The sequence below is a fragment of the Mus caroli genome, unplaced genomic scaffold, assembly GCF_978045245.1.
Source record: "Mus caroli unplaced genomic scaffold, Mus_caroli_1 scaffold_11, whole genome shotgun sequence".
NCBI classification, from domain to species: domain Eukaryota; kingdom Metazoa; phylum Chordata; class Mammalia; order Rodentia; family Muridae; genus Mus; species Mus caroli.
Window position 1 is genome coordinate 1496039 of NW_028227266.1, and position 18551 is coordinate 1514589.

At 36.1% G+C, this 18551-nt stretch overlaps 1 protein-coding gene across 6 annotated transcripts in view; it reads right to left on the minus strand.

Annotated features, from left to right (window-relative positions):
- Positions 1 to 13000, minus strand: part of Gria4 (glutamate ionotropic receptor AMPA type subunit 4) — a 392371-nt gene extending 379371 nt beyond the window's left edge. For 5 of the 6 annotated variants that reach the window (XM_021173095.3, XM_021173096.3, XM_029481411.2 and 2 more), the window contains exons 1-3: positions 12599 to 13000; positions 11890 to 12068; positions 10516 to 10674 (exon numbers count right to left, since the gene is read on the minus strand). In XM_021173095.3, the coding sequence (XP_021028754.1) occupies positions 10516 to 10674; positions 11890 to 11977 (247 nt within the window). In that variant the 5' untranslated portion in view covers positions 11978 to 12068; positions 12599 to 13000. The remainder of the gene's footprint in view (positions 1 to 10515; positions 10675 to 11889; positions 12069 to 12598) is intronic. The other variant, XM_021173097.3, reaches the window with a different exon arrangement.
- Between the last annotated feature and the right edge of the window lie 5551 nt (positions 13001 to 18551).

Here is an 18551-nt window from a genome sequence, read left to right on the forward strand (position 1 = left end):
GGTGGACACTCTTGATTCTGGCCTATAAAGTAGATGGAGGGGGATGGGGAGAAAGTTCCATGGGTAAAGCATGAGGACCTGATTTTGAATCACACTGAGATAATGGCACATGTCTGTTATCTAAGTGTGTACATGTGGAGATGGAAGATGTAGGAGAGTCCCCAGAAATTGGCAATTCAACTAGCCTGGGAGGCATTGCTGTGAACAGCAAAGATCTTGCCAATGTAAAGACCCATACCTAAGGTAATTCTTTGACTTCTACAAACATGCTTGGAAGATACAACATACGGGCCATAAACTTATTAGTTCACATAGATACATAAACAGACACATCCACACACAGACACCTGAATATTGTAGATGAAGGGAACAGTGCACAAACAGGTGCTTACTGATGAAATTTGAAATGGAACATCACTGAATTCGACATGGTTCGTGGCATGAAGAAGGTGAAAATATTTGTGATATATTTTGAGTGTAGAAGCAAGAGGATTTAGTCAGATGGCAATTGAGAGTCATAAAAAGAAGATGAAATCAAGGGAGATATTATATTCACTACATGGTAAACATGTCCGATGCAGTTGTACTACCACTCACACCTGTTGGAAAAGGAAAAACTAGTGACAAGAACACAGAGAGGATTTTCACAAGAGATAAAGCATAGATTGTGAACCCAGCTTCTCCTTGCTTAAGAAACAAAACGCATTCTACACTGATGCGGCTCTTTAAAACTTTTAACCTAAAAAATAGCTTATCCAAATAACAAAACAGGAATACAGTGATTTTTCACATTTACAGGAAATAGATCTCAGGTCAAATGGATCTCTTAGAAATATAAAGTTTAAAAGCAGGAATATCCTAGAAATCAGCGAATACATTTTGAGGTTTTAAGAATAGGAATGCTTCTTAGACTCATAACACAAAGCCAAGAAGTCAAAAAGCAAATGACTCATATATTTGAGAAATACAAACTTTCAAAGAAAGACCTTTGTCAGGAGACTAAGGTTGAATGAAATTAAAATGCCTGATAGGTAACCTAACTGCTCCTAATTACTAGAATGTAAAAGCATTTTTCTAAAGAAAAAAGTCATGGACTGTCAAAGGAAAAGACCAGACAGTTCACAAAAAAAGAGGTAAACAAAGCTTTTAAGCATAGGCAATTTTCCTTCTCACTATTAAAAAAATATGCAAATTAAAGTAGCAATTGGATGTCATTTTCACCTCTCAAGATGAGTGAACATTCAAGAGACTAATAATGGCCAGTGTTAGCGAGTCAGAGAAAACAACTCTTCTCACATACTGGAGGTTCTAAATTTATATAGCATTTGTTAAAGGAGAAAATCTGACCATATCAATTAAAAGTGCAAATGCATGTATTTCACATAGTGATTTCACTACTAGGAGCTACTGCTACGCTATAGGAGCATTCACAATGGTTCACAGTCACAATAGTAAATGGTGACTGCTGGTGATATTAAAACGTGGAAATGGAAACATTTGAAAATTCATAAATATGTGTTAGCTTTAAAAAATATGTAAAATGAATACAATGCAGAGCATGATATATTTAAAGTTACTGATGAAAAAGCTACATTTTGGAACAAGCACCTGCATAATAAGAGTGAGTCACACTGATTAGCTAGGGTGCATATTTTCTACATTTGAAAAATAGGATATATTATCAAAAGGAGGTAAACATCTCAAATTCTCTTTCTGAATAATTTCTAATATATCGTTGAGTGTTTTGCTGAGGGTACAGTAGTTTACTCCAGTGACATTATGTGACAGCACTTGTAAAACTTACTACTTTACACTTAGGTCAACATTCCTTAACTATCACTCCTTGTTTACTTAGAATTAGAAAACATATCAACGACAACCATAGAGAACTTGCTTGACAGATAAGAACAATTTAAAGTAATTTACTAGAGAAATTTATCATGGCTCTTCATATTCTTAAATAAAATAATTCACCTATAGAAGTAGTAGACATCAATTAAAGATCATTTGTCCTGAAGTGCCAAACAGCTGAGACATTTGGTTATGTTTTATACATAGTGGCATTTGTGACATGAAATTGTGAATATGAAGTAATAGGAGTTTCAGTTGTCAACAGTCAGACTTCTAAAGTCTTCACATTGTATTTCAAGTCTCATGGAAAAATCAGTGTGTGAAGAAAAATGCTGGGTATTCTTGCTGACACAACAGAAAATCATTAAAAATAAATTCTTAATATTTACATTAAGGTCTAAAAAATTTGCTGTCATAAAAGATGAGGGTCACCTTCTTGGTTTGGGATTGAGAAAGGTACTGTAGCAAGAATGACTGTCAGATAGATAGTACAGTGGTTTAGAAAAGTGACCTAAAGATCTAGCAATGGTGCTTCATGGCCTTGGGCAAATTTTCTTAAGTGTTTAAATGTTCTTTTGCTATAAAATAATGAAAAGCTATGTTTACCTTTTATAGTTGTATAAAATTAATCGTAACACAAAGCTGAAGCCTCCAGTAATAACTCTTTAATATTATGATTATTACCATCAGGGGCCAAATAAGTTTGAGAGAACAGGGAGTCCTCAGCACTGACTCTTGTAAATTATTCAGAGACACTAAAGACCAAGAGACAATTAGATTTAATCCTCCGTAAGTCACTAATGACTTTCAAAAACACAGTGTTCCAGAAGTGGTGATTACAAAGAAAAAGATAGCTCCTGTTAAAAAAAAAAATAAAGAAGGAGCAGATACAAAATATGCAGTGCTTTATCCTAAGGAAAGCACTTAAAGTCCTTAAGATTACGGTAGGAGAGTCAGATAGTAAGACCAAAGGTATCCCCTTTGAGGAAAGACAGTCTATGTTCCCCATTAGGTAAAAACAGAGACAGTTTGTATAGAAAGATTTCAGGTTGGCTTCATTAAGAGAAGATGCTCAAACATTGAAAACTATCTCTTTGCAAATGTGTGCATTTGTGTGGTTAGTGCATCATGCACTAACCACACAATTTTATAAAGTAGGCAAACTCAATACAACATAAAATCATTCATAGAAAGTTTCCTCTTAGCTGAAGGGTTAGCAGCCAGCCCCATAGGAGGAACAACAATATGAACTAAGCAGTACTCCTAGAGCTCCCAGGGACTAAATCACCAACCAAAAGTACACATGGTGGGACTCATGTCTCTAGCTGCATATGTAGCAGAGGATAACCTACTCGGTCATCAATGGGAGGAGAGGCCCTTTGCCCTGTGAAGGCTCTACACCCCAGTATAGGGGAATGCCAGGGCCAGGAAGCAGGTGTGGGTCTGCTGGTGAGCAGGGGGAGGGGAGAGGAAATAGGAGGCTTTCAAAGGGGAAACCAGGAAAGGGGATGACATTTGAAAAGTAAATAAAGTAAATATCTAAAAAAAAAAAGAAGGGAAGTTTCCTCTCTTAGGACATTGTAAAGGTTATAAGTAGAACCTGAGATTTTTGTATGTAAATTAAACTGCTGTCTGTGAGATCAAAAAGCATCTCTATGAAGTATCAAAACTACATAAAACATATATAACCTTTCTAAAGCCTAAAGAGAAAATACAAGGACATTGACATATTAAGATTGACTCTGAAAAATGTTCATTATAAGTGAAAATTTAATTGAATTTGAAAGGCAAGTGAATTTTTCTTCCACTCATTACTGCTGTTAATAAACATTCCTTCCTACTCAGTAGCTCTGCCTCTCCTGTGCTGACAGATGAAGGAGCTGAATGTTAAGTAACTTACCCTTTCTTATCTTGCAAATTCAAATTCTCTTCTTCAAAAGCCTGATAATTTCCCCCTTCCTACCTCTAATTAAAAGATAAGAATGGTCTTGACCAACATACCCAGGAAATTATATATTAGTGGAACATTTGTGTGGTTATTAAAGGAAACCTTTATAAATTTTTTTCTTGTTCCAAAGTACAAACGGACACACTAAAGAGAATAGATTAAACAAACTACTAGTGATATTACAATTTGCTTTATAGTTCAAGATTCTACAGCTTTTGACAGAGCTAGTTCTCCTTACGTGAAGTTTTCCCACATTTTTTTCTTCCAAACTCTGTAACCCACTTTCCTTCAGCCTCCTTTACTTGGACATTTTTTTCTCTTCCCTGTGTCAGTATTGAATCATTTGGGGGTTGAAGCTCCACAGTTCTTTCCTGCTGTGTTCCCTTCATGGCTCTAGCCTACATTGGATCTGCTCTCCACTGGAACTGAGACAAAGACCTCCATTTGTGTTTAATGTTCTACTGTGCAGATTCTTTCAAATCAATCAGTACACATGAAGCTTACCTTCTTCACCCACAACCCTGCCCATGTACCTGTTCTCTTCATTAGTCAGTATCACTCGTAAAAACACTTTTCCTAAGGACATAGATGTGAGCTAACAATCTTTACTCTCGCCAGGCCACACTGTCCTGCCACCCTCCCACACAGACCTAGCCAATCAGTAAGTCCTGACAAACATTCGGTATTTGGGGACATGTGAGTTTTTTCTCTCCTGTGCTTCTTCTACTTTCACCTAAGCATCCATCACTTTAAATTGCATTACTCTGACATTTAACTAATGGGACTTCTGTTTTCCATTATTTACCCTTCCAGAATGTTCTCCTGCCACCCTATTGCTCTTGTAAATGCAAATCCGATCATGTCCTCATGCAGTTCAATCAATTTATGAGTTCTCTTTCCCTTCCATGGGATCTCCTTGCAACAGGTATACATTTTCTACAACTCCACAAAGCTTTGTTCCATCTGTTCCCTCTTATGCTTTTCTGACTCCTAGTCCAAACTAGCTCTGAAAGACCTGGCTTCTTATACCTGCTTTCTTCCCATGTACTCTCTTTATCTACTCATAGCCTTGTTTCTTTTTTTTTCCCAGATGACTCAGCAAGAGGCTGAAATGAAACCTGAATTAAACAACATCACTAAAGGTGCTAAGTTTATTGCACAGGAATGATAAATTCCTGTGTTTTTCTGTGTTGTAGGAAGAAGCTTTTCTTTTATAGCACTTTATCTTGCTTTGTCATAATTTATACTAATCCTGATCTGTCTCTTTCACCTACTGTATGAGCTCATGAAAGATAGCAGCTACTATTAAAATGTTTTGTATTCTGAGTTTCTTGTAGAGTACCTTAGGTAGAATTTCTCTTCCTATGTTTAATAATAAAAGGACATATCCATTATTTAATCTCATAAATGAATAGATGGATTTTTATCTAATATGATTTTATCCTTTGCTTCAGCATTCACTGCCATTTGATTAATGAACAAATTGCCCAGAACTGCCTTGCTCTATTTTCTTCAAAATATTTCAATTAGGGAAAGGATGAATGGAAATTTTTTCTTCTGTCCAATTTGAGCAATCTCAATACAGATGCTTTATTTGTCATAAGATGGCAAAGTTTTTGGAGTGATAAATAGAAGACCTGGTAAAAACACCTACAAAGTCTCTGACAAGCAAAGAAACTACATTGAGCCAGAAGATATAAAGCTAAAGTGTAAGTAAGGTCTGGCTCCTCAGACTGCTTAATGTAGTAACATTGATTTGGAGCAAATTAAATCATGTTATGTGAAAGCAGTCCTAAACTAGAGCATAGTCTCAGAACATAAAGTAACAGCACTTCATTTAGAATTTGCCTTTAAAATCCAGAAAGATAGTGGAATTCCTCTGTATATAAGATATAGAGAAATGACTTATTGATAGATAGGCAAATGATAGATGGTTGATGGACAAATTATTTCTCATTGGAAGGAAGTGAACATTCTTTTCATCTTCCCCAAATAAACAGACCTTGAGAAAAAACCAATTTGGGGATAAGTAAAGAATTTTCTACAGTTTGTGAAAGTTTCACAAATATTCATGTAACCACCCTGAAACACATCAATTATAACTTTTATAAATTATAAAATGTCATATCATTTGTAAAGCAGAGAACTAAAGCCATGAGACTCATAATTCTGTCATTAGTCTTAGAATGGAAGGTAGGGGATATAGAAAATCACAAGAAAAAAAATTACTTCTAGTCAATGTAGGTTGTTTTTGTCAATTCAAATCTTAAAAGCCTAACAAATCACAGCTTGGTAACTAATTTTTCTAAAACCAAATACAAACACACTTAATTATATTGTATATTTTATATCTTTCTTTTGAAGGATAAAAAATTATCTACAGCCTGCTTAGGATTATTTCTGCAGTCTCTTATCTTTTATAAGACCTGATATTCCAAAAGTGAAGAACATGCAACAATATTTAAGCATTGTTAAATCTGACTGCAGATTTGATAGGAGGGTACCTTAACCTCAATGTGCTTTTTCTAATGTACAAAGAGGGAATTTATATGAAGCATGTTGTATTTAATTTCATATTCTCTGTAAATTTAAATAAACTATATTTTATATATCCTGTTACGTATACTATTGCCCTTGAATATTTCAATTTTGCAAGTAAATTGTCCAACAAAAAAGTTTGATTTACCTTTGATAAAAGAATAGACATGAGCAGATTGGTCTCTGTGAGTTCAAGGCCAGCCTGGTCTACAGAACGAGTTCCAGGACAGGCAGGACCACACAGAGAAACCCTGCCAAAAAAAAAAAAAAAGGAAAGAAAATAAAATAAAAGAAAAAGGAAAAAAGATAGGAATGGTATCAGGCATAGTGGCATCACTTCTAATGTCAGCACTTAGGAGGAATTATCGGTTAATATGTGCTACAAGAGTGTTATCCTATCTCAAAACCATACTATTTTCTTCATTGTTATTATAGTGTAATATACACTTATTCAATGTTTGTAACTTCTCTATCAACATCTGGTAAACAATTGAGCAGACTGTCTAGGCAGAGAAATAGAAAAAATAAGGCACCATTAGAAACTACCAAAAGTACCAATCAGGTAGTCCTCTCTACAGATTGTCAAAGTTGGAATCAGTCTAGAACTCTTTAACTTTGTTTGGTGTCCTGGCTATGTATCAGGTTTATCATATGATTCCCAATGTCTATTTTTAACTTAAAGCATCAGTCCACGCACAGGACGTAGGTAGATAATATCACAGAGGCTGATTGGTCATGGGACGTTGTTTCTATAGATAATTTAAATTCATAATACAATGTCTCAGATAGTTCTGTATTTTAAAAATCTTGGTGATAGACAAAGTTTAGTAGTTTGTTTACTAGTTTTGGTAAAATTTAACAAATCTATTCTCCAAACTAATATTTTTTAAGTAGTGAAAATATATCTGCAAAGTTAGGCTGTTGTGAGTTGTATCAAATGTTTTGTAAGAGCATTATCAACATTATCAATTTTTTTTACAGATAGAGCTATATTGATACTTATACAAAATACATTTATTTAAAGATTATTATTAAGAAACACAGAGAATATTGATTGTATAAGTCTGGAATATCTGTTTTCTTCATCTTGCATGCTCTTATGGATCACAATAGTGAAATAGTGTACATATCCAATGACACTACATGTTTGAGTCAAAGTGCTACTTATTACACTTTTGTTATTGAAATTGGCTATAATTTTATTATCTGTAAATCTAATTTCCTTTATAATATTGATTGAAATTTGACTATCAATATAAATACTTTTACTAGCTATCAATATAAATACTTAAGAACGAAAAGCAATAATTTAATTTAAATACTGCTGAAGATAAATTATGGCTAACAATAAATTTACTGCTTCCTCCAGCAATATGATCCTTATACCTGCCAAATTACTCCGTTTGAGTTAATCGTGTCCAGTTTTGTAAGCTGGTGAACTCTATACATTTAGTAGTTTAGAGCTAAACAGCCTTTTTAAAATACAAACTTAATTTTGGTCCTGATAACCAGCATTAGATTACATCTTTTTAACACGGAACCAATGCATTTTATTCTTAAGTCTGTTTTTGTGTGAGAATAGTTACCATAAAAGAAATTAAATGTACCCTGACTAATGTTCCTTAGTCATACAGAGAAGAAACCCAAGCTGATAAAGATTCAGTATCAGTATACCACAATTAAAATAATAGAGTATAAGAAATATTATTTGTATTCATTCCAAAATAACAAGTTTAAAAATCAGTCTCTGCCATTACAAAGAAAAAAAAAAAACTCATGTTAATTTTCTAAATTACTAAACTTCAAGGTCTATTTTTACCATTTGGTAATAAAAGTCATAAAATTTGACAGATTAGATTGATATATAGTTACAGCTTAGGATTTACCTAAATTACTATGGAATCATAGGTGTATGTGCTTTGGAACGCTCTACTCAATAAACACCACCACCTGATTCACATTCTCCACTGCCTGCACCCAAATGCAGTTTGGATCTATCTAAAGGGCATTTGCTATAGTCATTTATCAAGAAAAAATATTCTTTTTTTCACTAGAAAACATTTTTGCTTATTTACTATTTGCTTTTAAACATATTTTTAAACATGTACACTGAATCAACTGTATATGAATATGAAAAACATTAAATTGCCAACACTGTGTGAAACTTGGATATATTTAAAGTTACTTGTTTTAGTCCCCTCAGTCTTGTTGTGGGAGCAACATCTTCTACAGCTTATACTTTTAAAGTTTTATTATCATGTAGCCAGCTGCCACATTCTCAATTTACCATTGCTTTGCCACTATCATTTCATTTCATGTATATTTTGTTACATAACTAAAATACTTCTAGTTAAAATAATACTGTGAGGATAACTGACAGTCTGGATAGAGTCAGCACTTTAGAGATTTAAAAGCTGAATGTCATTATGAAGCCATTCTGGCTCTTAAGATATTAATTTGTGAAAATAAATGACACTGTACTACAACGTTTTGGAAACTCATTCAAAATTAAATGATACTATGCAAATATAATGAATGGTGGACAATCTATGCCAAATATACCTGCACAATAAATTAGTTTCCAAGCTGGTAAGGTTTTGAGAAAATCTTAGGAGAGTCATGAAATAAATATAAAATAAGAATACATTGAATGAATGAATGAATGAATGAATGAATGAATGAATGAATAAATAACACTCCTTAAAGAGAATTCTTAGAGTAGAATTGTGTGAAATGTTGATATCTCATTTAGTACTTAGCATATGCTGAAAATAACTCAAAAATTTATAGATAACTATCCACAAACGTAGCTATAATTTGCATGCATTTTGATTTAAAATAACCTCCCCTTTGCTTTAATATTAGTTTTATCACCAAGTAAAACAAACAAGCAGTAATTACCAAGTGGAACTTATAGTAAGTATAGGAGTCTTAACAATAAAACAAAACAAAACAAAGCTAGAACAATTTGCAAAATTGTCCAAAGCTTCCACAGCTTCAGAAAATTGAATTCTAAAATGTACTATTAAACAGAGCTGCAAAATAAAGACTCATTCTGTTATCCAGTAAATGATCTAATGTCAAGTAAATATGTATACAAACACTGCAGTTCATAAAATAGATAACTTTTTTCACTTAAATCTATTTTCTGTTGTACTTCTTTCTTTTTTCAGTTTATTTTTTTTTTGACCTGACAGTTTTTAATTAAAAGATTTTCAAGCTTGGTGCAATAGAAACAAAGCACATACTATTTTATGTAGAACCACTTCTATATGTTTTAGACAATCCAGAAACATGTTTAAACAAAAGTAGATATGCACAGAAAACTGAGGAAGCATCTGAAACATACCCACATTTAAAGAACCCAAAGCCAGAGCAGAGTCATTGCTGGGTTACATCTTAGTGTTTTACATTAATGCGATTAGTTAGCTTTTTTTTTAGCCACATCAAGTTCCATAGCATCTTGACAGGGGACATATTCCAGGCGACATTCTATGGGGTCACCCATTTAGTTTCATTATGTGGGAGATTCAGCTGGATTGGTTTTAGAATCCAAGTAGATCAGGGACTAAAATGATGGGCAATAGGGTAGGGCTTCATGGAGTTCCATGAACAGATATCCATTAAGACAGCAAGAGACATTTACAACCTCCAACATAAGGGCAGAGCAGCCTCCAATGACATCACTGGATCTTATGTAGTGTCTACTGACTGACTTAAATGCATTTTCCACATCACTGCTCTCTTGCATCCTCCCATGGCTTTTACTACTGGGAAGAGCATGTGTCTTCTTTAAAAGGAAGACAGGCACTTACTTCAGTAAAAATCAAGAAGAACCCAAAAGGATGGAATACAACACTACACTGAGTACAGTTTTCACTAGTGTTCAGAAGACAGGAACAATACTAAACATTACAGGAGAATTCAGCTTATGTGATCTATGCAGGAAAATTAAAAGGCAGAAAGGGAAAAAAGGAGACCAGAGAGAGGGAGAGGCAAGGAAGGGTGGAAGGAAGCAAAGGAAGGAAGGAGACCAAACCTTTTAAACTATGATTTTTTTTTTCTAACATCACTGTTAGAATCTGGATTTGTTTCCAGAAAATTCTTAACAAAGAAAGAAATCCCACTAGCTCATTTTAGTTCTCTTTCAATTTAGCCGCAACTCATACTGTACTTACATGCATTTGTCACAGCAAAACTGTTGGCAGTCTCAATGTTGTCCACATGAGGAACCAAATTGAAAGGGGCTTCGGATGCATTGGGGCTGGTGTTATGAAGAAAGATAGCTAGCCGAAAAGCAGTGTATTCCTGGTCTGTGTTTCGGATAAAGAGACCACCTATGAAAGACAGCAGGAAACACTCACTCAATGATTCCTGTTTTAAATGTTACACCTAGTTCATGACTGTCAAACGTATCTCCAACCGCAAGCACACACAATTAAGGAGCTCTTTTGCCATATCATAAGGGCTGCCTTTTGTCCCTGCAATGCATGCTTAATGTTTTAGTCTTCAAAGCATTTCAGCTTTTTCTTGCTTCAATTTGTCGTGATCACAATGACCTCTGAGACAATTTTGTGTATCTTGCTTTCTTTCCCTTGCCCTCTTTAGGATTCTCCCATCACATCATTGTATCAGCCAGTCCAGTTCAGAACATCTTTCTCCAGCAGGGAATATGCAGATGGATAGAGAAGAGATTTCCATCAAAATATAGGACCTGAACGAAGGTATGTGAAGGCGCACAAGAGAGCAGGTTTAGAAGGTTTAGAAGGGAAGAGAACTTAGCTTGGCCCCCGATTTTGTGTGCCCGGTCCAATTAGTTCGGTTTTGTGCACAGTACACACACACGCACACACACACACACACACACACACACACACACACACACACACAAATGATGCAGTGTTTGAGGTTGGGCTGGGCTGGGCTGGAAGAAATTCAATAGCCAAGTCCCATCAACAGACAGGAGAGGAGAATGGCAATCACGGTGGAGGAAGGGAGGGTCGCAAGAAACGAGGGTGGGGAGAGACAGAACAGAAGCTTAAGTCAAAAGCACAATAAAACCAACGAAGGTTCCTCGAAAAGGGTCTAACATTTGAATCTGCCAACTGGCAAGGCAACAAGGAAAGAAGTGAGGGCAGAAAATGCCTTTCCCCCGGTCTCCTTCTGTAACAGCGAGAATGCTGCAGCTTGCAGAATAGCAAAAAGTGGGTTTAAAAAACAAAAAACAAAAAACAAACACAAAATAAAACTCGGCATTTCCTCTTGCTCTATAAAAATAAGATTAAAAGAAAACGAGTATAAAATGCAATCAAAGTCCATGAAGGTTTGATTGTTTGTTTGTTTATTTATTGTTTTCTCTTTCCTCCACTTCTTTCATTCCCACTTTAACCTACTGTAGAGCAAGAAGGAACTTGAGTCAGGCTTGGGTGTGCTAGCCTGAACTTGCACCCAGAAGGTCTGTTTGAAATGGGAAAGCTCCTCCATAGGATTCCTTATCTGCAACTCATTTACCTCACATCAGCTACATGCATCTCTTCCCCAGTTCTTCTTACCTATTTGAACGCTGCTCGGAAAGGCTCCCATGGCGAGTCCCCAAAATCCAGAAAACAACAAGACAATCTGCCTGCAAATAATCCTCATCTTCTTTGCTCCTCTCCCTGGTGCGCGCTCTCCTCTCTTTCTCTCTCACTCTTGCTAAATGATTTTCAGAGAGGCATTGAAGATGATGGCGCTAAAATTCAAAGAGAGAGAGGAGAGAGAGAGAGAGAGAGAGAGAGAGAGAGAGAGAGAGAGAGAGAGAGAGAGAGAGAGAGAGAGAGAGAGAGAGAGAGAGAGAGAGAGAAAAAAGAAATGAGGAATAAAAAGAGAAAGGTTTGGGTGCTTTGAGGTTATGACAGCTTTCCCTCAACAATCCATCCCCAGCTGCCAGATGTTTCCCGCAGTCTCCATAGCCCTGGGGGAGGTTTTCTGTCCTGCTGATAATGTTCATGCAGAAGATGGTGGTGGCCAGTCTAGCTGCTGCTCTGCTCACAGAGATGAGACATGCGCTCTGTCTGTGGCTCACTTGCGCTACCCAGCTCTCATCCACACCGTTGCGGGCGCCACACGCGCTCTGCAGCTCACAGCCGACCCCCGCCCGGGCTACAGCATCTCTGAGCGCCTCCCGTGCCTCGGTACCCGAGCGCGCACTCCCACCACGGACCCTCGCCCCTTGCCCCTTGCTCCTCGCCTCCCATTCCCTTTCCCCCACCCTGTACTCACCAGATAGCCCAGGTCTTCAGGGAGGCTCTGGAGCGAGTCTGCAGGCTGGGATTTTGGCGTACAGTCTCCACTATCTGATCCCCTTCCTCCTACCTTCGGCGCCTTTGCCGAGGAACCGGCTCTGGAGGTGGGGGCCCCTCTCCAGAACCAGTCTTTTTCTTTTTATGTCCTCCAAGTCGCCTTTGGATTCTTGGTTGAGCTTGGCAGGAAACTACCCCGGGGGGCCGGGTATGCCAGCCCGGATCCCGGGCTGGGGGGTTGGAGAGGAAGTTAGCACCTCCCCATGGTCTCAGTCCCCTGCAGCATCCTTGCAGGCTCGCGGGAGGACAAGCTGCCTCCCGGCTCCCAGCCCTTTCCTCTCAGCCTTGCCCAGCCTAGTCCGCTTCTGCTATTGGGTTGCGCGCCCGCGAGCGCGCGCGCGCGCGCACGCGAGGGGAGACTTCCTTGCTGCAACTGCAGCAAAGATTTCTCACCAGCAAACAACCAGGGGAATCTGCAAAAGCCCTTGATGCGGATGGATGCGGTAAAGGTGCTCAGAGAAGGAGAGGAGCGAGGAGGGGGACATGGCAGCCCCAGAGTGATGAGATAGGGTCTAGAAGGGAAGAATTGGAGGAGGTAAGGGTTGTGAAAGTCAGAGAAGTTTACACGATAGAAAAGGGAGGTGTGTGTGAGGGGGTGGGCAAGGGAGGAAGAGGAGACCAGAGGGGTGGTGGTGGTTAGCAAGAAACACTCAGAGACCTCTAGTATGTTCTTTAAAGGGCACTAGGCAGAATTAGGAATTAACATTGAGAAGTATAAATTAAGAAAAGTACTTAAAGGCTGCAGTTCATTTCTATTCAGTGATTTACCCAAAAGGATGCTTTCCTGCATTGTGTGTGAATATGTGTGTGTGAATGTTGTAGTGAGAGTATTGTGTGTGTTGCTGTGTATGTGTTCTCCATACACATCTCCTTTGCTTGGGGGTTTGGAAAACTCATTCTACTTACAGTCACCTCCAAGAAGACATGGCTTTTGCAGATGAAGTCAGCAAGTTAGTTTGAGTTTGTATAAGAAAGTAGAAAGGAATTATGCTAGAATTTTAGGAATATTGTCACTTTGTTCACAGAGTCACCTTTAAAACTGTCATTTTACTGGCTGTCGTTTCATGGGAAGAGGCTGGGACACCTCCAAAAGAGGTGATTGCAGTACATGTAGACAACATGGAAGATAGCTTTCTAATATCCCAATACAAAATAATATGTCCTAAGGAGAAATGACAGTAACCTAGGTCTTCATTGATATTGTTTAAAGTCCAGGAGGGAAGCCCAGGAGACCTCAACCCTACTCAAAAACTATAGACAACTGAGGAGAACTAGGAGTGGGGGAGATTGTCTTCCACAGAATAACAACAAACCAATTGGTTATCCTTGGGCAAACAGTTCACTCACATACAAGTAATAGTTCATGGACTTAGCAAGTTTATATTTAGAATGAATATATATATATACATATGTATATATATATTCATGTGATATATATTATCACATGAACAATTGAAAAAAGAGGCCATAGATTTTAAGATGAGTAGGGAGGGGTTTAGAGTATGGGAGGATTTGGGGGGAGGAAATGAAAAGGAGAATTGTAGTAATTCAATTACACTCTCATAAACAAACAAAAAGTTAGTGAAAATGGAATAGCACCTCTCATCACATTTTTAAAAGAATAAAGCAAGTGCCTGAGTGTGTCTGATAAAATGTGCAAAGGGGAAGCTGATGACTTATATCAAATTGCAGCAAGAATTTACCTGGTAAAATATTTCTTGAAATACATGTTACCTTTATCTCTTCAGGTTGCCTTTCCCCTTCTTGTTTCATTTCATAAAAAAGTGGATAGTATCCAGGCATATGTATTTGTTGGGTTCCTAGTGATATTATGATTTATTAATATTAGCTGGGATACCAAATAGCTAATTTATATATTCATCACATCAGTATTTCTCAGTTTTGTTTTGTTTTGAAAACATTTGAAATTTGCTTTGATGATTGTGAATTCACATGCATGTAATCAAAAAAGAAAGCTTGAATATTGTTGGTGAGATAAGATTCAATGTGACCATTGCAGTAAACACAGTGAAGATTCCTCAAACAACTAGAAATATCATTCATGTCTTTTTATTACATGTGACTAGTGACCTGTTTTGTAGTTTGGAGAATATATTTTAAACCCTTTGCTAAAACTCCAGAATGTTCTTCTGCTTCCTTAATTCTTAGTTTGCTTTTAAAATCACATCCCTTCAAAAATGTTACATCAACATTCCTGTTACATCTCAGCACAGATTGTTATTATACAAATTCTAAGTAATTGGATTACACAAATCAAACATTGTCATTTTGGTTTATGAGGCATTACTTTTGCACAAAAACAGGGGTTTGAAATGTTTTCTTTTTTTATCTTTTCTGTTTTGTGAAAACGAAGGCTACAAATAATAGCATTCTGCTTCTGTTATAAAAGATAATAAAATAAGCTACACAAAATTTATATTGCATTTAAATTAAATTATAATTTCAAACATCCTAAACAGTTTAACTTCTACTTGAGTAAGTTTTGATCCTTGCAAATGGGCAAAGGTGATTATCCACTTTTCACAAGTTCTAGCAGCAGCACCGAGTTATGTATCCACCGAGTGGATATAGGACAGGCTTCCATTAATTGTCTTATAGAGCTGTTACATAGAATGGTAAGAATGTAGACTGTATCTGCACTCTTCACCCATAATAGTGCTTTTTATTTTCATTTTCTACCCACTTTATTTGACTAGTCTAAACTCTTCTTCTTCTATAAGTATATCATATATATGTATATATATATATATGTATATATATATATATACACACACACACACACACACACACACACACACACACACTAATTTTAACTAGGGCATCTGAGTGTTGTGGCACAAAGGGGAACAACACCAACACCTTCACCACTGTTATTAGAGGACCTGCAATGGTTATGAGTCCTTTCTAGAAATTATATTGATTATCAGGTGTTTGCTGTAAGAAACTGTAATGTCTTTGTTAAAACCTATGGGACCAATAAGTTTATGATACAACAAGGTATCTAGAAGTTGAAAATAAATGAAGAATCCATGTTATTTAGAAAAAGTAGTGTGGCCTGCCACAGGGGCTTCAGGGTTGTGCAGTAGTAATAGTGCTGGACTTCAGATATGAGACTTCCAGGTTCCTGGCAATTTTGCATTGTTTTGTTACTGAATTTTCTGTTCTAACAATATCTTTAAATTTTCCCTACAGTTTTGACATAAAGTAGGCAATGATTGTCATTAAAGTATTCCTGAAAAAATGTGGCCAGGGCTTTGAGAGAGCCCCAAAGTGAAAAGAGAGCAATTTAAGATTTAAAGGTGGTCTAGACTTCACAGAGCAAGAGAATTTGGTTTTCTATTGATTTGCAAAGACAGTCAGGTAGGGATTAGTCACATGTTGAACATGAATGAACATAAGCCTTTTTGAACACTGAAAATTCAACTTACTTAATGAGAAGTGCTGAAAGTGAATCCAGAAAGCAACAAACTAAGTGGATGTAAACTTTCTCAACAATTTTGTCTGCATCTACTAGATGGGGATGTATGGAGAAGGCACAAGCGAGCTAATAAAGACGAAACTTTTTCTTTAGACTAAAAAATTTTATGTCCATGTGGTAAAGATACATAATGAGGCTGGTGGCATAGAAAATAAATTAGAAATTTTGATGCTCTAGGTGAGAAGCTACTGTTTGAGTAAAACGTAACTCTTTAACCCTAAACACTGCATTTAAAGCTTTTATATCTAAAGATATACTACACAAATTAGAAATATTTGAGGCACTTTTGGTCTCAACAAAACACAGAACAATCTATAAGTCCATTGATTGTTGAAAGTATTGGTGACAGTCAGTATTAATTGTTAGTTTGACAAGATCTAGTCACCTGGGAGATTGGGCATGCTTGTGGGAAGTTATCTTGGTTATATTAATCGATGTGGAACAACGAATCTTAATTCTTGGTAGGACTCTTCCTTGGGCAAGATGTTAGACTGTACAAATGGAGAAATGAGAGTAAGCAGCAACATGTAAGCCTTTATCTCCCTCTGTTTCTGGATTTGTAGATGCACCGTGACCAGATCTGTTGCTTTGACTTGTATGCCCAATGACTGTACCTTGAACTGTAATTCAAATAAACCATTTCTCCCTTAAATTGTTTTTGTTGAATCTTTTGTCATAGAAACAAGAATATAAAATAAGAAGATATTATATTATGATATGGTACATATATCACTATAGTGGTATACTCACACAATTATCCAAAGATAGAAAAGTGTCTCTATACACCATGGAATGATCAGTTTTAGACACTAGGAATTGATATTATGTCTCTATTTCGTTTTATAAGTTAAAAATAAAAACAATCATATTAATGTCACTACAAGATACTGCAGGGTTATCATATATGTTATCTGCCCTGGTAATATAATTATTTATTTATTTTCCTAGAAATCCTGTTTAATCTTATTAGAATATTATATTATATATACATATATACACACATACATATACAAACACACACTCATGTGCTATCAATGATTTGTTCACAGTATTTGCTTATGTATGTGGCAAATAATCTATATATTTATTGCATCTATATATCTATTACATCATATGAATATAATATGCTTATAATTCTTTATTACATGCATGTGGTTTAAGCTAAAAGTGTTGAAAGTGATTTCTTACTTGCATCTCCAAGTGAACTCCAGTATTTCAATACTCAATATCACTCATTTACTGTCCATCATTCAGATAACTTATCAAAATGTATTTACTCATGATATTAAACAGATTTAAGGTTTCCCAAGAAAGAAAATTAGTAGGCAATTTTTCCAACTTCTGGTCTATTATGGTTACTTATCTGTCTTCTAGAAAAACATTGACTTTCAGAGCTCTGTAAATGTATGATATTATTGTGTTTAATTCTGTAAGTGGGGATGCATTTTCAAGATGAATATCAGTAATTTAATAAATTACTTGTGCATTTGTTAGCAAAGACTTTTCTTGTCAGGAGTGTTGTTTTCATATGTTTAAATATGTTTCCTCCTACTGAACTAATACTTCTCGATTTTCATCATTTTTTCTGGAAGTACTCTCAAGCAATAAGAACTATACCTTACCACCTTACAGAGGGCAGAGTTACACCTTTGTATTTAGAAGCCAATCTTGCTTGAAGTCAGTCCACTGATCTTAGACTATAGCAGTTACTTGACTAATCTTTTGACACCTGTCTACCTTACATGGTCTTTTTGTGAAGCCAATTGACATCATGTGTCACTTTAATGTGGATAAATTATCCACTTTCCTGGAACCCAGAATCTTCATTACTCCGAAAAAGATTATTTCTCTGGTTTCACTGTTCTCATTCCTCTCCAGAGCCATTGTAACTGAAGGAAGTCATGGAAGAGAAAATAGCAATCTTTCTCTTACTGGCTTATTCATTCACTATGCATTTTAGGTTATTTTCTCTGAATCACCATATCATGAGGAAATAAAAAGGTTATAGGGAATTATTTTCTAATACTAAAAGAATTGCAAATGTGTGTGTGTGTGTGTGTAAATTAATGTAGCTAAGCACAAAAAATAATGGCAAAAGCTCAATTCTATATCTTTCAATGCATGGAGTTTGGGATATTTACCATGAGTCTACTCCTACCTCAATAACAGTGTCTCATCCTAATGTCTAGTGCAGAATAGGATAGGAATGGCCAAGTTAAAATTTGAACTTGATTTTAAAAGCCTGCAGGATTTTCATTGGTTAAAGAATGGAGGCCAATTTAGACAAAAGAAAGTAATTTGGCAATAATGGTGGGAATCATGGTATTCAATAAAACAAAGTTTAAAAAAGGAAATAAGGGTTATGGATGAACTT